The sequence below is a fragment of the Diospyros lotus genome, chromosome 4 (genome assembly GCF_014633365.1).
Source record: "Diospyros lotus cultivar Yz01 chromosome 4, ASM1463336v1, whole genome shotgun sequence".
In the NCBI taxonomy this organism is placed as follows: Eukaryota; Viridiplantae; Streptophyta; class Magnoliopsida; order Ericales; family Ebenaceae; genus Diospyros; species Diospyros lotus.
This window is the reverse complement of record NC_068341.1, coordinates 6,123,797-6,146,672: the sequence shown is the minus strand read 5'-3', so window position 1 is coordinate 6,146,672 and position 22,876 is coordinate 6,123,797. Positions and strand designations below refer to the sequence as shown.

Sequence of the window (22,876 nt, the reverse complement as noted above, 5' to 3'; positions counted from 1 at the left end):
TTAAAAATTCATTTCTAATCTAAATGAATAGCAGTACTCATGGTAAAAGGGCAAAAAGAGAACCAGAAAAATGGGCCTTCTGAAAGTAATTTTTCCAATTCAAGTGGGGTTGAGCAATTTAACGCAGCCCAGCCTGGAATTGGCCACAATAAGGTTTCATAATTTCTATTTTCCAGTGTTCCCACAAGATTTTCCTGCCAGGCAGCCAAGGACTTTCCATCATAGAAACTACCTCATAAACAAACAATTGCTTGGCTTGCAATATCCTGAGCATAACAGGAGCTTTGGGTGTTAAAATTTCTCTGATTTGCCTGGGGACGAAAACAAATGCTTGTCATTAACTACTTCGGAGGAACAGACATGAGATGAATCCCCGCACTTCCGGGGTCATAACTATAAAATTGAGAAGCAAATGCAAATTACACTAAGAACCCAATATGAACTCATATCTAACAAAAGCAAAAAAGAAACACTACTAAGTTTTGGAAAACTCTTGCACCACTTCGCAAATTGCCTGTCATCCCTTGCACACCAATACTCGACTCAAAAACAGGGTCACCTGAACAAGATAATCTCAATCAGTTAGCCGAAGAAATAGGCAAACTCCTCTCCACAACCCCCATGTGGGCATCGATAGACCTTGACTTTAACTTGAGCCAATTTACATGAACACTATGCATATCAACTTCATTGCATCAATCTTCCTGTGCAGATCAACTATCTCAGCCAACAATATTTGGGAGATACATCTGCATCAAACCCCAGCTCAGAAGATCACTCAGCCTTCAATCTTAAAATCTCCTTGGCAGTCCTTTGTCGGAAATAAGGCATATGTTCCTGCAAGGGATAAGACATAGCCCTTGTAAGAACTGCAATTAGAGCAGAAGGAAGACAACAGTGCAGGTTACTCGAGGGATATTTACTCCCAAGTGAACGTGGAACATAATCAAACTCTGTTGTACTTGCAAAGCATCAGGCAACCAGCACAGTTACACAAACATGCAAAGAATATATGGTTTTAATATGTTACGGCACTTCAAAGTGGTCTCGAATCTTGATGATTAAATAATTACTTAAAACTCTGTACTTTAACTACTCAATCTGTTGACAATTTCCTTACAACAATGGAATTTTTTTAATTACAAATTACCAAAATAATTGATTGTGAATCTTTACATTTCAACAAGGCTGGAGAACTGCCAAGACATTTTCACCCAAGACAATAACAAGAGAAAAAGATAATTATTTTCTCCCACATGAGGACGTATCTGCAATGAGCATGGCACATTCCAGTACACAAATATGCAAATAACATAATGCCAATGCTGTGCCAAATATTCTTGCAATTTCTCTTACTTTTCCCAATACACGTCATATCTCAAATTGGCTCAGGGATAATGATATGTCCTTCAAAACCCAGTTTTTGAAGTGCAAGCTAGATAGTATATGTGGGAAATGTAGAGCCAAGATAGTGCAGTTAAATTTTGACTGGGAAAACATCTTCAAATGAAATATACATACACATACATACATATATATATATATATCATTCAAGCAAAGGCACAGACAAAAATTTCAAGAAAACTCCCCCTGGTTTACCTGGTTGAAACAGAGTCCTAGACCCCTGCTATAGAAGTCAACATATTTAATCATGAACACACCGCAATCCCACCTGTCCAGAAACAAAAAGCAGGCATTTTGTGCATAGTTAGAGACATTTTCCTGTGCATGAAGATAAGCATCTAAACATCAGAAAATAGCAAAGTCCCCTAAATGCTGCTCCACTTCAACAAAGTAAAAATTACAACAGAGATCCAACTCGCTGGAAGTTTATTGACAGAATGAGAACTCAATGACGGAATTAGCAGTAATAGATGTAAATGTGACTTTATAAGAAATGAAAGTTACTAGAAAATGACAAAATAAACACATATGTTAAGTTGGGATTTACGAAGAAATAAGTAGAAGAATAAATCCAAATGACAACAAATCGCTAGCTGACCATAAAAGGCAGAATTGTTTCATCATGTCTTCTAGCAACAAATCAAATCCAAAGGACAACAAATTGTTTGCACATCACATACAAAATAGTAGCATATCTTGAAATGAAATTAGCAAAAATTGCTTAAAATGAATCAAGCATGTGCATTGAAAGTAAATAACTGTTGAGACTTTTGAGATCAGCTTAAACACAGGTAATAGTTTCATTCTTTTCTTTCTACACTTTAGCTTGTGAAATCTATACATTTGGCCCGATAAAATAATGCCACAACAATATTACAATAATTTCTTTTAGAAGATTTAGGAACTAATTTAGGATTCTTCATCCAGAGAGTTCTGAAAGAAAAAAAAACAGTTGAAAAGCATACAGACCCGTTCTCCTGTTGAGGAAGGTCCTCAACATATTCTTCCTGCCACGAACTAATATCAATGTCTTTTCCACTCTTGTCCTTCACCTCATCAACAAAGTACCTTGCCTGGCATGAAACAATGGTCATTTCAAACATGCAACAACATAGCATACACCTGCCTCAAATCCACACAATTGATACACTTTAGGAGGAAAAGAAAACAAGCAACAACTCACAATTTCAGAAACTTCATTTTTATTGACAAACACAGGCTAACAGATGCACTGTGTTTAACAACATAGCATACCCCTGCCTCTCAAAACCACTTCGAATAATCTAGAGGCTCCAAACACCAAAGTAAAAAAAATGCACTAACTTGGGTTGCAACCCCAAAAAATTACGTGATATAACGTTCTAAAAACAACATTTAGTCATAAAACATGGAACAACCAACAAATGGCAATGTATTTTGGCTAATACTTATGTTACCTTGAACACGAGTCATTTGAATACTTGGAAGCACAGACATGCTTTAAAATGTGACAATTAGAAACGTTAGAGAATAGATATATCTATATTTTTCCGAAAGATGGTATTTCTTCAATATCCCCCCATGAATTTCAATTCATTATATTTTGGTTTTTGCCTTCTTAAGGAAAACATTGGAAAATATATATACAAGGGATCCCTTTGCATCACTAATTCCACTGTTTTCAAAATGTTATGTACCATAGTTACCAGAAACATGGTACACTCACGGTTGGGATATGGGAACAAGTAAGGGGTACATTAGAGTGCTGATTTTGTGGTGCAGAGGGGGTAGGCTTAATTGTTCCATTATTTCTAATTATGGTATGTTTTATAATTTTACTTGGGCCAAAATTAGTTGGATTGATACTTTGCTATTATAGAAGCTAGTTTGTTTTGTTTTGTTTTGTTTTGAATTCATTTCAATATTTATGTACAACTCATGCATTGAAGTCAGATTTGAATGTAATTCAAAATGCAAAAGAATATAGAAGAAAGTGAGGTGACAAGTTTTATCTTTTCTAATTTTCTTTGAAAATTATTTTGACTTTAAATTTCTTCCCTAGTTTTAAATTGTTTTAACTAAATTCAAGCACTCCTTGGGACAATGTTACATGGACTTAAGTACGGGTGTCGACTACTAGTACATATCAAGACGTCAAACTTTCAATTCTAAGAATTTCAGGATATGAGGATATGTGTCCAAATGCAAGACAAGGGTACAAAGATACGACATAGAAAACAATAAATCTTACACCCCTACACTTATTTTAGTTCTATACCTATAAATTATGGTTATGGATTAATTAGGATCCATTAATTGATAACTATATATATATTGATAACACCATATTTGTGATGTTATTTATGCTTTATTTCCTATATTTTATGCTATAATTTTCTGTGAAATTGGTTGTTTGATGTGTTTGGTGAGTATTTTGTAGGAAAAGGGATTTTAGGATTAATGACGTTAATTACAGCAGCCTTGCAGTATTTTAGGCATAACTTTATGTGTATATGTCAGATTGACACGATTCTTGATGCTATAGAAAGCTAAGGGATAGGGCTATAACTTTCATTTCTACGACTTTAGCTAATTTTGTCGTTTTGAGGGTGAAAATTGTGTCTCAAGTGGGTCTAATGCTGTCATGCGAAAATTAATAATTTAAGAGCCAAAATTAATCCAATAAATGAAGGGTATTTTTGAGATTTCAGCAACTACATCTCAAAATAAACCCTAGAAATCAAAGGGTATAAAAAGGAAGAAGGAAACTGTGGCTATAAAAGGGAAGAGAAGAGAACAGAGAAACGAGCAGCGGGAGGCGCAAAGCTTGGCAGCATAACTGGAGGCCACGTGAGGCTTGGCTGAAGCTGCTGATGCAATCCAAGTTTCTGTAGCTGTGCACGCAAGGGGAGGAATTGAGAAGCGCACGCAAGGCACGGCTTGGTTACGCATAAGGCGAGCTGCATGTGGGTGCTGTTGCAGATCTGACAGGGAAGCAATTTAATTTTCATTTATTCTTTTTATGGATTTTATCAATTTAGTTATGAGGGATTCGATGTAGCCTTACATGAATATTCAATGTCAATTTGGAACTATTGTCTAATCAATTCCTAATTCTAGTTTCATTCATTGTGATTAATTCAATCTTTTTATTTGTGTTATTGATTGGCCACCGTTAATATAAATAAATCGATTGTATGAGACATGGTAGCGGTAGACACCATATGCTGAGCCATGAATAGCTCTCTTGAATGAATGAATAGATATTTGATGCAGACACCAAGCTAAAATATCTATTTGGTTCTTGATATATGCTCTTTTGATCTTAAAGGATTTTAGTCACAGATTATACTAGACACCATGGTTAATTTGATGATTAAAAATACTTGATTACAACCGGACACCTAACGGAATAATCATAAATTAGGAAGAACGAACCCTAGAATTGAATTGAGACTTGTAGAATTAAAGACATAGAATTGCAATGTATTGGTGAAATTGGATTCCTAGGCTTTTAATTATTGATTAAAAAATCCATGTATAAGTTATAGTTAATTTTTGTATTAGTTTAATTATTTTAATTAATTAATTTCTTTAATTGATTAGATATTTTTTAGGACAATTCTTGTTACCCAATTTTTATTATTTTTAGGACATAGTGTAGTTAAATTTAATTGCATAAATTTGGTAAATCTCTATGGGATCGACTCTTGTAATTGCATACTATACTATCAATTGATTTGTGCACTAGTGAGAATTAAATTTGTTCATCATATATCTATAAGCTTACAAATGAATTCATTTTATATTTGAAACTTACATTGTAATTGAATTTTTTTTTTTTAATTATAAAGGTTACATGGATTCTCTTCTAAATCATAGCAAGAATATATATATATATATTTTTTTATTTTTTATTTTTCTGGTAGGCCTACTTGAAAAGCCCTCTCTCTCAAGAAAAAAGGTCTACTCTACCAGCAATAAGAAAGCTGACTTACTATTTGTATATCACTTATTTCCTTCTTATGCTCATGACATTAGAGCTGAGTTAGGGTTTTGAGAAAGAGAGTAGAGGTGGTGGCAGCTTAAGCCAAGAAACTCATCTAGAAGATCTCGCCAGCCAGAAGTAGTCACCAAGAAGCATCACTGGATCTGTTCATCACAAGCCAATAACTCATTCGGAGCAACACAATCTTGATCCAAGCCAACCCAAGACACAAACCAGGTAAGTAGATTTCTCACAACCCAGACTTGGGTTGTGCAAACCCAGATCTGGGTTCGCCGATACTCAGATCTGGGTCTTTCGTTTGAGATAAGTCAGCTGAGGCCAGCCATGTCGACTGGAGTGATGTCAGCTCCAACGTGTATTCCATACCAGTACCAATGTCATGTTGTGTCAACACCAGTGCAACGCTTAACAGTGCAGAGTCCATGTAACATAGCCTTGGGATAAATATATTTGTGGGCATTTGTGGGAAGTTCAGAGAGAAAAACATGAGATTGAGTGTCAGAAGCATCACTAAGCCCACAAATACCAGAGCAGAGGGAGAATGACTGAATGAGAGAAAGAGGGGACAGAATGCCTGAACTGGTATAAGATATAAGTAAATGTGTCAATTGTGTTATTAAGGAAATTATACCCATGGTGGTATCAAAGTTTCAAATGCTCCTGTGGAAGAGAACATATTATAGAAGTGCTCGGGTGGTGAATAAGAATGGATTTGGATTTAAGGAATGGAAGGGCCATGTTTTGCAGGAAGGACTGTTTCAGCAAGAAAGCAACAACACATTTGCTGTTATATATCAGTTTAGTCAATGGTTCTTTGGTTGTTTTCTTTTAGTGAGGAGTCTACAGGAAGGGCTGTCCATCTCTTCATTGCTTTTCATTTTTCAGAATGGAAGTTTCCATTTAGGATAATGGATTAGGCAGTTCAAAAGGCCTTTTGGACTTTTAAGGCTGGGTGAGTATGATAGTGTTTTGTTTTGGCATTTCATTTACTGAATTGAGTTCCTTTGCTTTGAGGCCTTATCAACATTAAAGGTGAACATAGGAGAACTGCTCAGTATGTTCAGTCTGATGATGATATTTTCTGAGTGTATCCTGGACCTCTTCAGCCCTAGCAGAGAAGACAGCAGGAAAAGAAGGAAGCAAGCACAGTTATTGTTGCTATTTTATTTGATGTGGATTTTATAGAGAGTGGACCTAGAGAACTTTTGAAAGAGATGAAGAGTAGAGCTCTAGCCTTTCCAGTTGTTGGTTTTCAGAGGCAGTAAATTAGTCCAGCTTACACCAATATGTGGATTCCCTAGAGACTTCTGAGTAAATTTCTAAATTCTATGAATAAAGCTTGGCAAGTGTATAGAGGTGGCAACTCCTTGGCAGTTGGCACCTTCCACTAATGAAAATTACTTTTATATATATATATATATGGTTCTTCTAGCAGATTTATAGGAATTCAATCCTGACCTAGAGCAATGACATGAAATTTTCCCTAGATAGGAGATCCAAGTGTACTATATGCTGATGACACGTGGTTGCACCAAGTCATTCAATGCAGTCTATGTGGCATGAGAAGCATGTTCCAACAAATTCCTGGTCTCCTCTTCTTTTTCTTTTTCTATGAAAACTACACTTTATAATGTACTTCACATAGCAGTTTCTTGGCATGCATGTGTTGGCCAAAGCGTTGCACAAGTCCCAAGTCACTTCTGATAAGACATCTTGAACAATATAAGAGCCAGATTAAAACAAAGACAGCAGATTCTGCAGGGCAGGAAGTGGTGCAGAAAGAGAAACTTGTGAAGGGTAACTTCTAGATTATGCATCCTTACAGATGATGGAAGACAGGAATTAACTACAAACCATACTACATACCAGTACTTTCAGCACTCGACTATCAATTCCTCCTAATGAATCAAGATACTGGAGCTTCTTATCCTTCTTGTTTATAACTGCCAAGCACCAGTGAACTTCTTTGTGGATAGGAACAAAAATCTGACCCAAGTTAGGAAAATCAATATAGAGATTAACACACAAAAGAACAAACAAAACAAATGCATGATGAATGAAAACATGAACAGAACATAACTTACTTTATCACATTCAAGAAGACAGTATCCCAATTTCTTTTGGGTAGTCCATCTCCTCACTGATTTAAAATCATAGCCGTTACTCCCACCAATTAACTGGATATTAGATTCAGAAACTATTGATTAAGGATATGAAATGCTACTGAACTTGAACACTAGAGAATAATGATCCGATAACAAAGTATAAATACACGGACACAAGAAGTTCTTGAGATATACAACAGCACATGCCTAAGATTGGCATGCCCAAAAACTTAAAATTTGCTAGCAGATAATGCAATTTAAGTGTTTAACAGTGATGAAAAGGCAATTACACATTCTTGACAATTTGTAAGATAATTTTAACAGCAAAAAGTAAGCCCAATGAGCAAGGAAGCATAGGATTGGGCATAAAAGATCAAGAAAAATCATATCATGCACCTGTAGCATTTCAAATGGACAAAACACAGTCAATAGTTTTCACTTTCAGATTTTCTATTTGATTGTCAATTATAGATGCCAAATAAAATTAGATGGGGTATTGCTGGGGGGGAAAAGAAATGGGAACAAAAGTGGTCTGGCCCTCGATGGGAAAAATATGACATTAGTTCACTAGCTCTAAATAGTTTAAAAACAAGCACTGGTGAATCAGGTTTTCAAACCTTTCACAAGTAGTTGGAGAACCTTTAATATTTGTTGTACCCTACTGTTGTACTGGTAGAAAGCGGAGCTTTATTGGGTCAAAACAATTCTTCCTCTCCCAGAGAATATGGTTATTTAATCCCCCTTCAAAGGTGTCTTCTTCTTTTTTTTTTTTTTTGGTTGGGTGGGGGGGGGGGGGGGGGGGGGGCAATGATGTGGCATCATGGGGAGACCACAGCCCCAATTTTTGATGATTCACTGCCTTGGTGTGGCACAAGACTTTCTATCTAGTTCCAGCTCAACCTCATTAATGGGTAGACAAAAGAGGAAACCATTGCTTTTGGTTCAACATGTTCTGCTTCTGATCTACTAGAGAGCTGACATGGAAGGACTTTGAAGAAATTGAGACATCTGCCTTTATTTTGAAGAACAGGATCTTTTCATCTTTTACCAGGTGGATCAATCTATCTTTAAATCAATATTCAGAATCCATCAACTTTTTCTAGTAATGGTGTATATTGGGCATGTAGATCTTAATTAAGTATATGGATGATACCCATTTCCAACCTCTTTTTGAATAAATGTTTGCTTATCACAGAACTCAACACCCAACGGTTTAAGAGGGGTAAGTGAAATCATGAGACAATTGTATTAACCAAAAATCAATAGTAAGACACGTAGCACATGGTCCAGTACAAAATATTCTGCCTTATCTAAGAAAGTAGGTGAAAGAGCAATGAAAACAATATGTGAAATAGAAACACCAACCTTCTTGTAAAAAAATGTGTTGAAGAAATGACACTTCAGAAACTTTTTGGGCTCCCTCTTTTCCCTCTCTTTTAGTAATTCAAGATACAAGTTTATGACCTACAGGTGAATAAAGTAATTCATGTCAAATAACTGCAAGAAGTTTACTTATTCATCCAGATAATTCCATTCAACTATCATGCAAGCAATTAAATCAGGACTTCCAACATTTATTATGTTCAGGACAGAGAATAGGATAAGTAAATAAATATACAAAACAAACTAAATCACCTCATCATCCAACCATGCACCCGGTCTCAAACATTGTAAAACTGCACCCGTAATCTCAATGTTAGAGTTATCATGCCTGGCCAAAACCCTCCTCCTGCATATATAAGAACTAAAGATATCAATTACACCAACAAAAACCCCTCTGGTAAGCAATAATGCATCACTTATGTAAACTATACCGATGTGAGTTTGATAAAGCCCTAGAAACCTCAGCCTCTTCTTCCTCTGTAAGAGGCGTAAAAGGTTCACGAAGCAAGTCTTGGTGTACATCCTGAAACCAATCAGATTAGATAAGGAAATAGTAATGAATTCAAGACTATAGCACTTCCAAAAATAGAAGCAGTTTTCACCTTCTCCTCCGGTTTTTTTGCAGGACGCAACGACTGAAATGAAGCAAGCCGTTTCTCATTTAATTCTATTTGAAAGCTCAAGCTGCTCAACTTAGGATTCCGCCTCTCTGCACTCTCGAGCAATTTCTTGTGTATCAGCAAGCCCATAACATCCGAATCCTGGTTCAGTGAGAGTATGTCCAACCTTTTCCCCGCATCATCAACTTTCAAATTCACGTCCCTCGAATCAGAACCCACGGACCGCCCTTCACGGGCATCTTCCAAAACTTCTACCTCCTCAATGCTCGAATCCTCCAAAACAGTATCGTTCTCAGTCTCTGAATCAACATCAATGACCTCCTTATCCTTCGTCAAGAACCGTAAAGTCTCAATAGCGCGAGTCTTCGCCCAATCATAGTGAGAACTCAAAGCATTCCCCATTGCTTCAGCTAAACCCTCCTTCGTACCGCTCGACCTCGGCTCCCTATTCGAACTCGCCCAAAATCCAAACTTACGCAATCTACAAGGGGCATGAACTTCCCTTCGAATTTGATTCACTGGCTCGGGATACCGATAAATCCTCGAAGACGCACTTGAAACCGGGTGCCCAGAACTCGGATGCATAGACATCGAAGTTTTAGGCTTCTTCGAAATGTGGGTATCGATTCTATCATCCAAATTGAGCGAATAAAAAGACGGGGTTTTGAAATTCAAGGAGGTGAAGTCATCGTCGCAGCGCTTACGATTGCTGGTTAGGGCACCCATTGGACGACCCAAAACTTCCAAACTGTATACGGAAATATAGAACACCGCCTCATTTGATCAGTCCCATCTGTTCGGCATGCGAAATTCCAAAAGCTGAATCAAACCCAATGAAATGGCGAGGATCAAAACCCTATATTTGATGAAAGATAGTAAAAAATTAGGGTATTGTGATGAATGAATGAATGAAGAAACAGAGACGCAACAAAGTGTGTTGGAGAGTCAATTTGAGGACTTCCAACAAAAAAGAAAAACTTTTATTTACGAAAATTAAGCTACATATCGACAGAATAACTGAAATGCAAACACAACCGAAAGAGTAAGCCATGAGTCGGACCGTAGTTTTGAATCAAAATCGACGAATTTCAGATTCGGAAGCGACTTTTTGTGGATTCCGCTCTGGCTTCAAGAGTCCGTCCAGTCTTAGGTTTCGCGTAGGTACGATACGATGTACGAGCCGGGCCGAGCCTAGCCTAGCCTAGCCTGCCTCTTCAATTCATCAATTTAGGTAAAGTAATGATACCACCATGTCACGCCGCATCTTCTTCTTCTTCTGTTCCCACCACCTATCTATACTTACCTCAACAAAATTATTATCTAACATCTGACAATGCCAATCTATTTTGTTATGTACGCGGACGGACGGGCGGACATAATATTTATTTATTATACAAATACCACTCTAATCTCTTTATTTATATATATATATATATTTATATAGTCATCTTTTTTATATTTTTTTATTTTCTTATATAAAATCTTGTATTTTACACTGGTTGAACTTAAAAATTAAAATTCAAAAGCATTTTAAACAAAGCAACACCATGACTTGTTGGTCGGTCGTAATCGATGCCTAAATTTTAGGATTTGTTTGATTGCATAAGATGAAAAAAATATATACATTTCAACTTTTATGAAAAATTAAAACCAACCCCTTTTTATAATTGAATGAAAAACAAATTTTATGAAAAACATTGTCAATCAAACACTCAAAGTAATAATTTGGCTGAAAAATATTTTTTTTTATTTTTTTCATGTCAATCAAATACACCTTTAATGAACTGAAAACTCATTAAGATTAAGTAAATTTTTTTAAATTTAATTTTAATAATAATTAATTTAACAAATGCGTGCACAATCCTTATTTATAATAATTGGAGTCAATCATTAAGAATGTCAATATTAATGTCTACAAGAATATCATGAATGAAACGTACTAAAAGAATAGCTAAGATAATATAAATTGAATTAAATTTGACTTTTTTAAATAATCTTATATGTTAATTTTACGATTGAAACGTAATTTAAAATTTATTTATAATAAATCAAATCCAATGAACAAAACAATATATATCATTAGAAATCAAGACAAACAATAAGCGCAAGCTTTTATTCAATAATTTTTTATCATAAATAAATGCAATAAAATACCTTTCACAAATAATCAATAAAATTATATTTTTAGAAGAATCATCTTTTATTTGAATAAAAATAATTTATTTCTCAAAATGATTAAAAATTAATACTTTCAATTCATGGGATACATTCGTGTCAAAATAGAACCACATATATAAATTGGCACACTTGATTGACATTACCCCTTCTAACTTTGTTCGTTAAGGTGCATCAAGGCTAATATTATCGTCGTTAAATTGTAACATTGCAATCATAAGAGATTAACATCATTGATACGAGCTCACCCCCATGGTGGATAGAACTAGTGCCAACCAAAATTGTGACTTGTTAACACGTAGAAACAAAAATATTATTTCGACTAAGTTAGGAGGTAACACATTGTCACATTCTTCCAAGAAAACTGAGTCTGCTTCTGGTACATCAAGCCTGTTATTTGCAGACAGATCCTACGAGGAAGATACAGACAAGAAGTAAAAAGAGAGAGAGTTCCCACTTGGGCACCTAAACTAACTCAAGGAAAGTAAGAGATTTGTTCCGAGTTCGCGTTCATATATCTGATCGGTTGGAATACTCCTGCACCAAAGAGGCGAACAAGGAAGGCCTCTCCATCAAGTGGGATGGAGCATCAAATTCCTTTGGCCGTCCTGGTGAAGAACAAATAAAGCCACAATGCAAATATTAGCAACAGCATGAACACAGACTACTTCTTATTCACCATATTTGTTGTTTGTTATATCAACTTTTTCCATCCTTGATATAGAAACGGAAACTAGAGTTGAAACCGAAGAAATCCAAGTTAAAAAGGCAATAATCATACACAGAAAGCTAATCATCAGGTCATATTACGAGCCAGAACCATTTCATTGATTTGCTCAGTCAAATAGAACATAATCAAGAGATGATCTGACCAACCTCTTGAGTGTGGAGATCAACATTTATAGTTTAATTTGGCATAGTGATGTTAAGTTCTTTTTTTTTTTTTTTTTTTTCTGCCCATCTTTTTGTTGAGCTGAGGTGAGTAGGCTAGTGCAATGATGTAAAAACAATAGGGCAAAAAATAGCATACCAGCATCCATAACCAACACTCTGTCACAGTCCATAACGGTGGGTATTCTGTGGGCTACGCTGATAATTGTACATGATACAAAGTCTTCACGGATGATCTTTTGAATTATAGCATCTGTTTGGGAGTCAACCGATGCTGTTGCTTCGTCCAGAAAAAGAATCCTGCTCTGCTTCAGAATGACCCTCCCCAGGCACAGAAGTTGTCTCTGTCCCACACTCCAATTGTCTCCACCATCGGTCACTGATAGATTGGGGCAAAAGGAGAAAGAAAGAACAAAAAATTAAAACAAGTAGCAGTTGTTAGACACTTGGGACTACAAAGATTACTGACGTTAAAACTAATTGCATGTCAAGAAGAATTTTGAAAATGGCAGAGAGAGAGAGAGAGAGACCTAAAGCATCAAGCTTTTCAGGCTTTGCAGCAACGACATCTTTCAGTTGGCAGTGTTCAAGACTCTAGGAAAATATAAAAACCAACATCAGCTTATTTCAAGACTCTAGGAAAATATAAAAACCAACATCAGCTTATTCCGAAATGATACGTTCTATAATGTACGGATCAGAATGAGATCAAACAGAGAATTGGAACATATACCCTCCATATTTCTTCCTCTGTATGCAAGCCAATGGGGTCAATATTGCTTCTCACTGTTCCTTCGAAAAGCACTGGGTCCTGTGGGATGATCCCCAACCGAGATCTGAGATCGTGAAGACCCAATGTGCAAATGTCAGCCCCATCTATCATAATTTGCCCGGCTGCAGGCTCCACAAGCCTAAACAAAACCTGGATCAGAGTTGATTTCCCACTCCCAGTTCGTCCAACAACACCAATTTTCTCTCCTCCATGAATGTGGAGAGTAACACCTCTGAGAACCAGTGGAGTATTTGCTCGATATCTAACCTGCTCAAAGTTTCAGCATTTCACAATATAGTTCCCTCTTGAATGCAGAGAAGAAAAACAACTCAAGCCACATAAATGAGACATGGTCTAAAAGATATTCATCATTTGAAAAAAATTGGAGTATCAGTAATAAAAGTTAGCTTAGCCAACCATTTCACTGTTGTAGATGCTACTTAAATCTCTTCTTAAGATGTGCATCACTGACAATCATTAAGTCTAATAAGGTAATCCACATCAATAATGCATTGTGAGCAAAGAAACTTTTCAAATAATCCAACATTTCCTCAAAATTTGAAAGTTCCTAGCTCCAATGATATATCCAATTAAACAATTTCAATGATCAAACAGCACCATGGAGCTGATCATGGATGGGAGATTATAAGAAAAATAAAACATGGGAAAACAGCCGATATATCATAAAAGCTAAGATCAATATTTAGTCGGTTTTCTGCTGTAATTTGGACGACAATCTCTGGTATCACTGTTAAAAATTGGAGTATACACAAGTCATACTAGCAAAATTGAGGAAAGATTACACCCTTCTAATTTTTCATTTCATTTCACCACGCGACACAGAGACACAGTACGAAAGGTATAGGCTCTTAAAGACATGCTATACCTTATATATTCACCAAAAGCTTCGGATGCATTCAAGAGCATTCACTTATGCAAGAATTATGCAAATACATGAATATGTAATACATGCATTCTCTTTTATTCTATGCATAAATCTGCCCGGCCATGCATGATGTGTGTATGCATCTAGACAATCTAGAATACTGAAATCAAGTTTACTATCTAAGAATTTCAGCTAGAGGTACATCCTAGCAAAAAGCACATTTGTCATTCAGATTAGGACCAAGAGTGTAACATAATTATGGGGATGAAGAATCTTTCATTACTTCTTTGTTCTTGTATCAATAAAAACTACTTGTGTTCAACTAACTGAAAACCATATGTGAAACTGACACAAAAAATAGGACCACGGATAAGAAAATCATTTAAAGATGTGGGTGAATTACCCTCAAGTCCTTCATGTGAATGTCACCACGGGTGGGCCAATCCGGAGAAGGAAGACAATCAGGTATCCTCCATGGAGCTTCGGATGGGATTTTTATAAACTGCTTCATTCTCTCAACTGAAACCATCCGGTTCTCAACCATGCAACTCATGTATGTTGCCCAAAACATCACAACATTCAGGGAAAGGCCATAGGAAAGAGACAAGCCAACAAACTCTGGGGCATACAAGAGCATTAGTCAGATTGTCAACTCCACAACTCTACAGCAAAACTATTATAAGTTCAGCTCTGCATGGATAATCCTTAAAACCAGTCAAGTGTCAGGAGAAAGAAGAGCATTTAATGGAAATAAGGTCATCATTGTAATCAGCATGCTAAACTTGTAATTTAGTCCCTACATTCCCATATTGGAGTGCCGAAGAATACAATAAGTTCAGGCAATCAGGATTTCCTCAAAATGGAACTTAATCAGTCAAGTCACATCCACTCATAACCTACTGTTTCTAAAGATATATAGAAAAGAATGGTATCAGGGACAGATTATCTATCTGAACATAGAAATAGTTGAACCAAAGATAAGTTTGAACGAGAAGGGCTATTAATTCAAAGGGGTTCACATTACGTAACTTCATGGGAATACTACCTGGCTTGATAACTGTACTTGGCAACAACACCATGAAAATAGTGGAAGCACAGAGGAAAAAGGTTCCAATCAGTTCCAGACGCAACCCCAACCATTCATTTGATGCATTGTAGTGGAAATCCATGCGTAGATTTGCATTGACCCTGTCAACACTTCCCTGGAAGAAACTTGCCTGCTTCCGGAAGCAGCGGATAGTCGTAACACCAGATATGGTTTCCGAGAAGTGATGTATAACTGGGGCCTTAGTAATTCCATCAAGACGAGTTAACTCCCGGGATGTTGCAAGGTAGTATCGCTGCACATCGGGAAAAAGACAGAATCAGTTAGAATTGATCTTGCATGAGTATGTGCATGCACCAACAGGGCACAGGCTCTGAACTTATACTTCAAATGAGGCTCCAATAGTAGTTACAACCATTAGAGAGTAAATTGAAATGTGAAAATATATACTCTTAGAACAGGTGGAAAATCAACCAGAAAATTTGGACTTAAGTGAACAGAGAATATAAAAATATGAATGAGACACCCTACTTTGCAGAAGCTAGCAGAAATACATCTGGCCTCTATTTCCAAAAGTGAAGTCATAAGTACAAAACATGTGAAGAATAATAGAAAATTTGGATATAGATATAATATTCACATGCTTGCTTAGAAAATGTATAATAAGTCAATGAAGAACTATGGATGGTTCCTACACAAACTTCTACTTCTGGCAACCTTTCTATTTTAAAATAACAAGAGGGACAAAGGAAGAATTCTCATACCCGGTACCAAACATTCAGCCAGAGCAGTGGAATTACAAGGAATACTGTAGGCCAAGCATTTAAGCATGTAATAACCAGAATGCCGAATAAACTGAAGTATGATAGTAGGACCATGTTCATATATAAGGGAATCACGAAATCAACAGCAGTCTGATCAGTTGAAGCCTGAAAAATAAGTTGTTCATCAGTGCAAGCGTAAAGTAATTTGGTTCTTTCTCACCAAAAGTTTTGAATGGATATTTTAAGAGTGAAATATGGAAAATTTTAAAGGTTCAATACTTCGAAAGGCAAGTCAAAATATTAGGGAAGGTGGTAGAACTCACTCGACTTAAAATTCTTCCTGATGGAGTAGTATCAAAGAATGACATTGGAGCATGTAGGATGCTTTTAAGAATTTCACCAAATAACTTCTGAGCTGTTTTGAGACCCATATATGCAACTATGTATGCTCTTATCAACACAAAAATCAAGGCAATTGCTCCTATGATTGAGTAGACCCCAATAAACTGAGGAGGATTAAACAAAGTACTTGCTGAAGTCTCATATGCCAGCCAGTAGTCACCTCCCATAAGAGATGTCTGCCAGAAAATTGAAACCAGTACCACACCTGCAACTCCCAACCATCCATATGACTCGGTGCAATACTGCTTGTAAACTTCTAAGTTGACATTGCCGGTTTCTTTCTCCTCCTCTTCAATGAGCTTCGCAACACCTTTTTCAGACTTGGACCTCTCCAAAGTTTTAGACCGCTCCAAGGTCTTAGAACGCTCCAAAGTCCTGTTTTCATTAAATGAAATGCCCCGGCTGAATGGGGTATCAGGTGAATCTGGCGTCGTTGGAACATCACTGGATTCAGTGTTGGTGCTCATGGCCACAAGCTCCATGGAGGATTCATAGGCAGCTACAAGTGCACCAAAATCTGTACCAGCTTCAAGAAGCTTATGATACTTCCCAGATTGCACTATCATCCCATCTCTCATGACCTGATAAGTTGTTATAGTGAAAATATGTGAAGAAACTAATGATAAAGATTTGTGCTTTGGAGAAAGACTGAGGCCCCATGAATATGTGATTGTAAATTGGAAAACAATAATTCATATTGGCTTTTCTATAGTCGTATGATTAGCAAACTGACACATAATACATGCATGCTCAAGTACAAAGAAATTGAAGGTAATTATGTCTGCCTAAATCAGGTTGTTTTTTAAGAGAAGTTTAAATGGCATACTTTCGTTCACGATAAACACTTGTGAAATTTTGTACTTGTAACCAGTTCATGTAACCTTTATATGAAGACAGATTTTTCCATTATTTCTACATATACTACCAAAATTAAAAGGTCATACTCACCAATATCCTGTCAACATTATGAAGGAAGTCAACTTGGTGTGTGACAAGTACAATCGTCTTATCTCTGAGAGCTCCCCTCACACATTCCTGCAACAACTGACTAAAGTGAGCATCATTCAACTTCCAATAATAAAGGAACATTTATCTTTTAGGTAGTTTCCATTAGGCATACTCTAAAATCTGTGGGTAGCTCATCACAGATAAATATGATGTATTATTGCTATTTTATGTCATTGCATCCATATGATTACTCAGTCAAAAGAAAGACAAAATATCTATGCCCCAGTTTCTATAATAATGAAAGAAGTTGTACTTGTACCATGTGATCATTAGACACATATCTCAACATTGTGGCATAAAGAAAGAGTAATGTAATTGCAAGCAATGCTCAACTATGATATTTGAGAGTTAACCTTGAATATTTCTGACCCTGTATGAGCATCAACAGCGCTAAATATATCATCAAGAAGATAGATATCACAATCCTGATAAACAGCTCTAGCAAGCTGTATCCTCTGCTTCTGGCCGCCGCTAAGGTTGATTCCACGTTCTCCAATCTCAGTCTGGTCACCATGCTCCATTATTTCCAAATCCTTCCTCAGGGAACAAACTTTGATCACTTGGTTGTATCTCTCCTTATTCATTGGTGAGCCAAACAAGATGTTATCTTGGATAGTAGCATTCTGTATCCAAGATGTTTGTGCCACATAAGCAGTAGTCCCACAAACTCTGACCTGTAACAGATACCAGGGGACAGGTCAAGAATACAATTAGATAGCAAGGAACACAAAAGTCTGAATTACTCTTCTTAGAAACCAAGTATGCTGATTGCACACCACAGTCCAGAACCACAGAAATCATCTCCATCAGCAAAGCACAAAATGCTTAGATCATTGTTGTTTAGCTCAACAGGAAGACTCATTACATATTTACTAGGTACTCCAACTAATAAGACATGGAAATGCCCAGACAGTTAGAATTCTCAATCCTAATTGAATGTAACAGAAGAGGCGCCCTAAAATAGAATTACCACCTGATGGTAGACTGCTGATTTGCAGTTCATGTATATCAAGATACACACATGGCAATTCAACTTACAAGGGGAATCATTATGAATGTAATCCTCCTCTATATTAATAAAAGTTTTGCAACTAGGTACCAAAGATTACAGGTAAAACTCTAGTTTATGCAATAAAATAGAGGAAGTGCTCGACTGATGTTGACTCATTATCATTTGAATAGGTCAAATGCAAAAACATAAAATTCAACCAGAAGGAATAGAAATTTTATGTTCTACTGCTATAAAATGCTTTCACAGAGGTCAATACGATATATCAAATGATCATTGTTGATTAGTAATGAGTAATTTGTTTTGTTTTAATATTATTTTAAATTATTCTTATCAAATGGTTGCATCAGGTAGCCAACAGCCAGCATAAAAACCTGTTGGATCAAACAAACAACCAAACCATTCTGAATAATTCAGGTGCCCCATTCCTTGAAACTCTCAGAAAGTTTATTCTAGGTCATTTGATGATGAGATTATCAGAATAGCATGATAAACACACGCATGCACACACACACACACACACACAGATGCAAAATGATTCAGATTTCTATATGAATCTATCGTAGATCCAAGCAAATAATTCATAGATATAATGTACGAGAAACATAAAACAAAATATAAATGTGATCCATGACAACAAGAAAAAAAGGATTAGTACCTTTCCTGACTTCTTGTATAGCTCTCCAAGAATTCCAGCCAATAAAGAGGATTTGCCCGATCCAACAGTTCCAACAATTGCGGTAAGCTCCCCTTTCTTGATCTCTATATTCACACCTTTCAAAACTGCATCTTCACCTTCATCATCCCAAGAAAAAGTTCCATCTTTCACCTCCACTGCAATCCTATCACCACAACCTTCTACTCTCTCCACTGCTCTCTCGTCCAATTCCTGGCTGGTTAAAAATCTATCCATCCTTCCTAGTGAAATGAATGCTTGCGCAACTGCAGTAAGAGCTTGTGGGAACATCCGAACAGGGTCCTGTATAATCTTAAGAATTGTAGTTGCTGTGAAAACTGTCCCAGCATCAAGTGTGGTTCCCAATGCTATTCCAACCCCAAAAACAAGTGCTGCTAGAACAACAGGCATGCCCCAGAGCACGATTGTGGTCCAAGCAATGGAGAACGTGAACTTGCTGAGCCATCCATACTCCTCCTGGCGGTACATTTGAATTATCTGATTGAAATGTTCCTCCCATGCTTGATATTTGATTACTCGCATATTGCTTAGCATCTCATTAGTAGCCCTAAGCCTTGAATCACGATGTTTCATCAAATAGAACTGGAATACATTGTTGCTGCTGGTACGAATCAGAGTGAAGATCACAGCTGCAGCAACTGCAACCAATGCTGCAATTGACGAGAGGCCCATGTAATAATACAGTAGGAGTATGGCAGCAATAAGCTGGAGTGGCATTAGCCAGAGTGAATGCAACTGCAGCATCAAATCTGAGAGCTGCTGAGCATCGACAGCCATGTAATTCACAATCTGACCTACCCCATGAGCTTGACGGGACGAATTAGATAATCTTAGACCCTTCCTGTATAAAGCAGTGATGACCGTGGACCGGATTAGCATGCCTAGTTTCTGAGAGTGGAAATTGAAATGATGGGAACTAAGGGCTTCTGTGACTTTTGCAACTAGAAGAATCAATACCAGATAGTATCCTTCATAGGGGTTGCTTCTCTTCCCAGAAGTGTAATCAACAAAACTATCAATTAGCATTGGACCAATATACATAACAACCAACTTCACAACAGCAAGAGAACCAGTGAGACAAATGTCCTTCCAGAAGCAACGGAGTAATGTGGTCTGCACAGGGTGCTTAGAATTCTCTTCTGGCTTAGGCCAATTCCTTGCAAAAAGTTCTGCCATTAACTCAGCCTGATGCTCAGGTGCGAGTGAAGGAACTTCTTCCATCTTTATCGGGGATTTGTATCCCTTACTCAGCAGTGGACTCATCCAAAGCCAAGTAGCTTTGGAGAACCAGGAGGCCTTGGCGTAGCCACTTACATTAGGAATCCCTGAAGTTTGATCAGTTGCTTGTGAACTTGAGCCTCTCCCCAATTCTGGTTCTCTAACAATTCCAGATGATCCTCGGACAGCAACAATAAAAAGAAATGCCGATATTGGCAGAACAACAAAGAAAACTATATCATCCAATTTCATGGTTGGATCAACATTGCCGTCAACAGTCACAAATCGGGTGATACCTGAAGCAGCAAGCAAACACACAACAACAAAGCTTGTCGCCCAATAGATCCGAAGAGACATATGATGAGTAACAGCTTCAAATTTTTTCTCATGAGCAACCAGTGCCACAATCGCCACATGCGTTTTCGCTTGAACTAACCAAAACACAGCTTCTACAATCTGCCATGGAGATTGGGTACCTTGAATAAAGGCTAAAATGCATAGCACCGTGTAACTTATTGCTAACAAAGCTGTTAGAAGCAGAGTCAAATAGAACCACACAGTGACTTTGAAATGAGCCTTGCTGGTTTCAAGAAGGGGCTTATTTATGGAGGAATTCACATTGTTTTTTGAGGTGAATCTAGAATAGAGCCTGTGAGCTGCGAGCACAACAACAGTCAATAAGAATAGAATGTCAATGGCTGAAAAGATAACTCTTTGCGGGCATGGAGACAGGAAGATGAATCTCAGCCATTGGATTGCAGTTGAAGCACTTTCTGGGGATTGATTGATGGAGGCTGAACATTCAGGAGATGCGAGCCAAGAGGCAGACGACATGGTTACCAGACCTTGATCTGAAACTTGCTTCTCATCTACCAGTTAGCCTCCTGGAAAACAAGCATAAATGTTAAATATGAATATCAGAGATCTGAAATCATCAAAAGTGATCAAGATTTTTGCACAGAATTATCCAAATCAAAAAAGATAAAAAGAAAGACCGGAAACACAAAAGCCCATTTCAGGCAAGCTTTCTTTTACTTTTTGTTGGCAACTACCCACTTGAGATAAGAGGAGGAACAAGGCATCCTAAAAGATGGCTGTGTACATCAAATTGAATAACAAAAAATATTAGCCAATTTTTGTGACAATTATGACTATGAACCTAAAACAGGACCGGATTCAAACTTAACCTACAATTCATATTCAAACATCCCCAGGAGAAATAGAGGGCATCGGGGAAAAAATAAAAGACAAGTTTCAAACACTGTGGATGGACTGTTCAAAATCAGGAAATGAAATACAGGAAAGCAGCAAACCCCATGAAAATCAAGTTGAAGGGAAGATGAATTCCAGTAACATATCCATATGCAAGATTCGAGCAACAGAAGGTCAAACTCCTCTTATCATGACCCTTCAACCATCAGAAACCTATTTCAAGTAGAGATGAGAATTATCAATAGTCTACGGTAGCTCCTAAGACGTTTGACTTAATGTTCAGAGGGTGGAATGGCCTGAGATAGAGAACGGGTGGAAGAAGTACCCTAGCAAAAGAAGGCCAATCTGTCCAATTAAGATAGAATGTGTGAAAAATACATTGGAGTAGGAAAATGGGCTTCGCAACATCATATTTTAATGATGGATTTCTCGCTTAACAAAAAACAAGTCAATGAAGCACAGAAAGCAAATACATCAGCCGTGAAAAAAAGAGGAGCCAAACCCATTAAAGAAAGGCGATATCATTTACAGCCATAACCCATAATTGTTTATAGTATTTAAAGATGATTTTTTTAAGAATTCCACTGATTATCATCAATGCAATCACTTTCCAGTGGGACGGAGAGGGAGCAATAATACGATCTATTTTGACTTTGGATCAGAGGCGTATCCAGTGGAGAAGAAGAGAGGCGAGATTTGTGATAAATGTGGCCACGTGATTTGTGTCTCGTAGTGAACTATTCAGATTTCTGTCTCGTTGTAAATTAACGGGCTTTGCTCCCGGATTCCAAAAATAAATTATTTTTATTGTTCAAAATAAGTTAAGAATATTTTAATTTTCATTTAACAAAGAGAAGATTTTTAAGAATATGCAAGATATGTAGTGTAATTTAGTGAAATATGTGTTGTTAAGTGTAATTTATCTAAATAAAGAATTATTTGGGAGGTAGGTAGCTTTCACTCTCCACTCCGTCCGCACCGCAAGTGGTCATATTGCATTGTGGGGAACATATAATATAATAAAAATAAAAATATTATTTAAGCAATTAATTTTGATATTTAAAATATGTATTTATATATTTTCATTAATGTATAATATAATATATCATTTTGAGTGTTAAAATTGTATTTGTTACAAATTTAACATTTTAATTAATTAACTAATTAAGTGTAGGGGTGTGCAAAATTTTAGTTTAATCAAAATAATCGAATTGAACTAATCAAAATTGTTGATTCGATTCATTTTTTGATAAGATTTGATTTGGTTTGGTTTAAAATATGTAAATTTTAATTATTT

General features: G+C 36.7%; 2 protein-coding genes across 5 annotated transcripts; both read right to left on the bottom strand.

Moving 5' to 3' along the window:
• Positions 1–361: 361 nt before the first annotated feature.
• LOC127799378 (ubiquitin-like-specific protease ESD4) lies at positions 362–10,804 on the bottom strand. 3 transcript variants are annotated; one of them, XM_052333368.1, is made up of 10 exons: positions 10,536–10,804; positions 9,483–10,356; positions 9,312–9,403; positions 9,133–9,226; positions 8,863–8,961; positions 7,477–7,569; positions 7,259–7,378; positions 2,374–2,477; positions 1,600–1,672; positions 362–837 (listed from the first exon to the last, which is right to left on the bottom strand). In XM_052333368.1, exons 2-10 carry the CDS (start codon positions 10,224–10,226, stop codon positions 775–777), a joined length of 1,482 nt encoding a protein of 493 aa, XP_052189328.1. In that variant the 5' UTR covers positions 10,227–10,356; positions 10,536–10,804; the 3' UTR covers positions 362–774. The 3 variants fall into 3 exon arrangements, with proteins under 3 accessions (XP_052189328.1, XP_052189327.1, XP_052189329.1); XM_052333367.1 differs by having other exon boundaries at positions 10,561–10,804; XM_052333369.1 differs by having other exon boundaries at positions 9,483–10,319; positions 10,561–10,804.
• A 1,170-nt stretch (positions 10,805–11,974) lies between these two features.
• On the bottom strand, positions 11,975–22,065 carry LOC127799377 (ABC transporter C family member 4-like). 2 transcript variants are annotated; one of them, XM_052333365.1, is made up of 12 exons: positions 21,681–22,065; positions 19,111–21,251; positions 17,797–18,117; positions 17,384–17,470; positions 16,357–17,016; positions 16,034–16,198; positions 15,270–15,564; positions 14,628–14,842; positions 13,300–13,605; positions 13,097–13,160; positions 12,706–12,945; positions 11,975–12,283 (listed from the first exon to the last, which is right to left on the bottom strand). In XM_052333365.1, the coding sequence occupies exons 2-12, from the start codon at positions 21,199–21,201 to the stop codon at positions 12,186–12,188; spliced, it is 4,542 nt and encodes a 1,513-aa protein (XP_052189325.1). In that variant the 5' UTR covers positions 21,202–21,251; positions 21,681–22,065; the 3' UTR covers positions 11,975–12,185. The 2 variants fall into 2 exon arrangements, with proteins under 2 accessions (XP_052189325.1, XP_052189326.1); XM_052333366.1 differs by having other exon boundaries at positions 21,905–22,063.
• Positions 22,066–22,876: the final 811 nt, after the last annotated feature.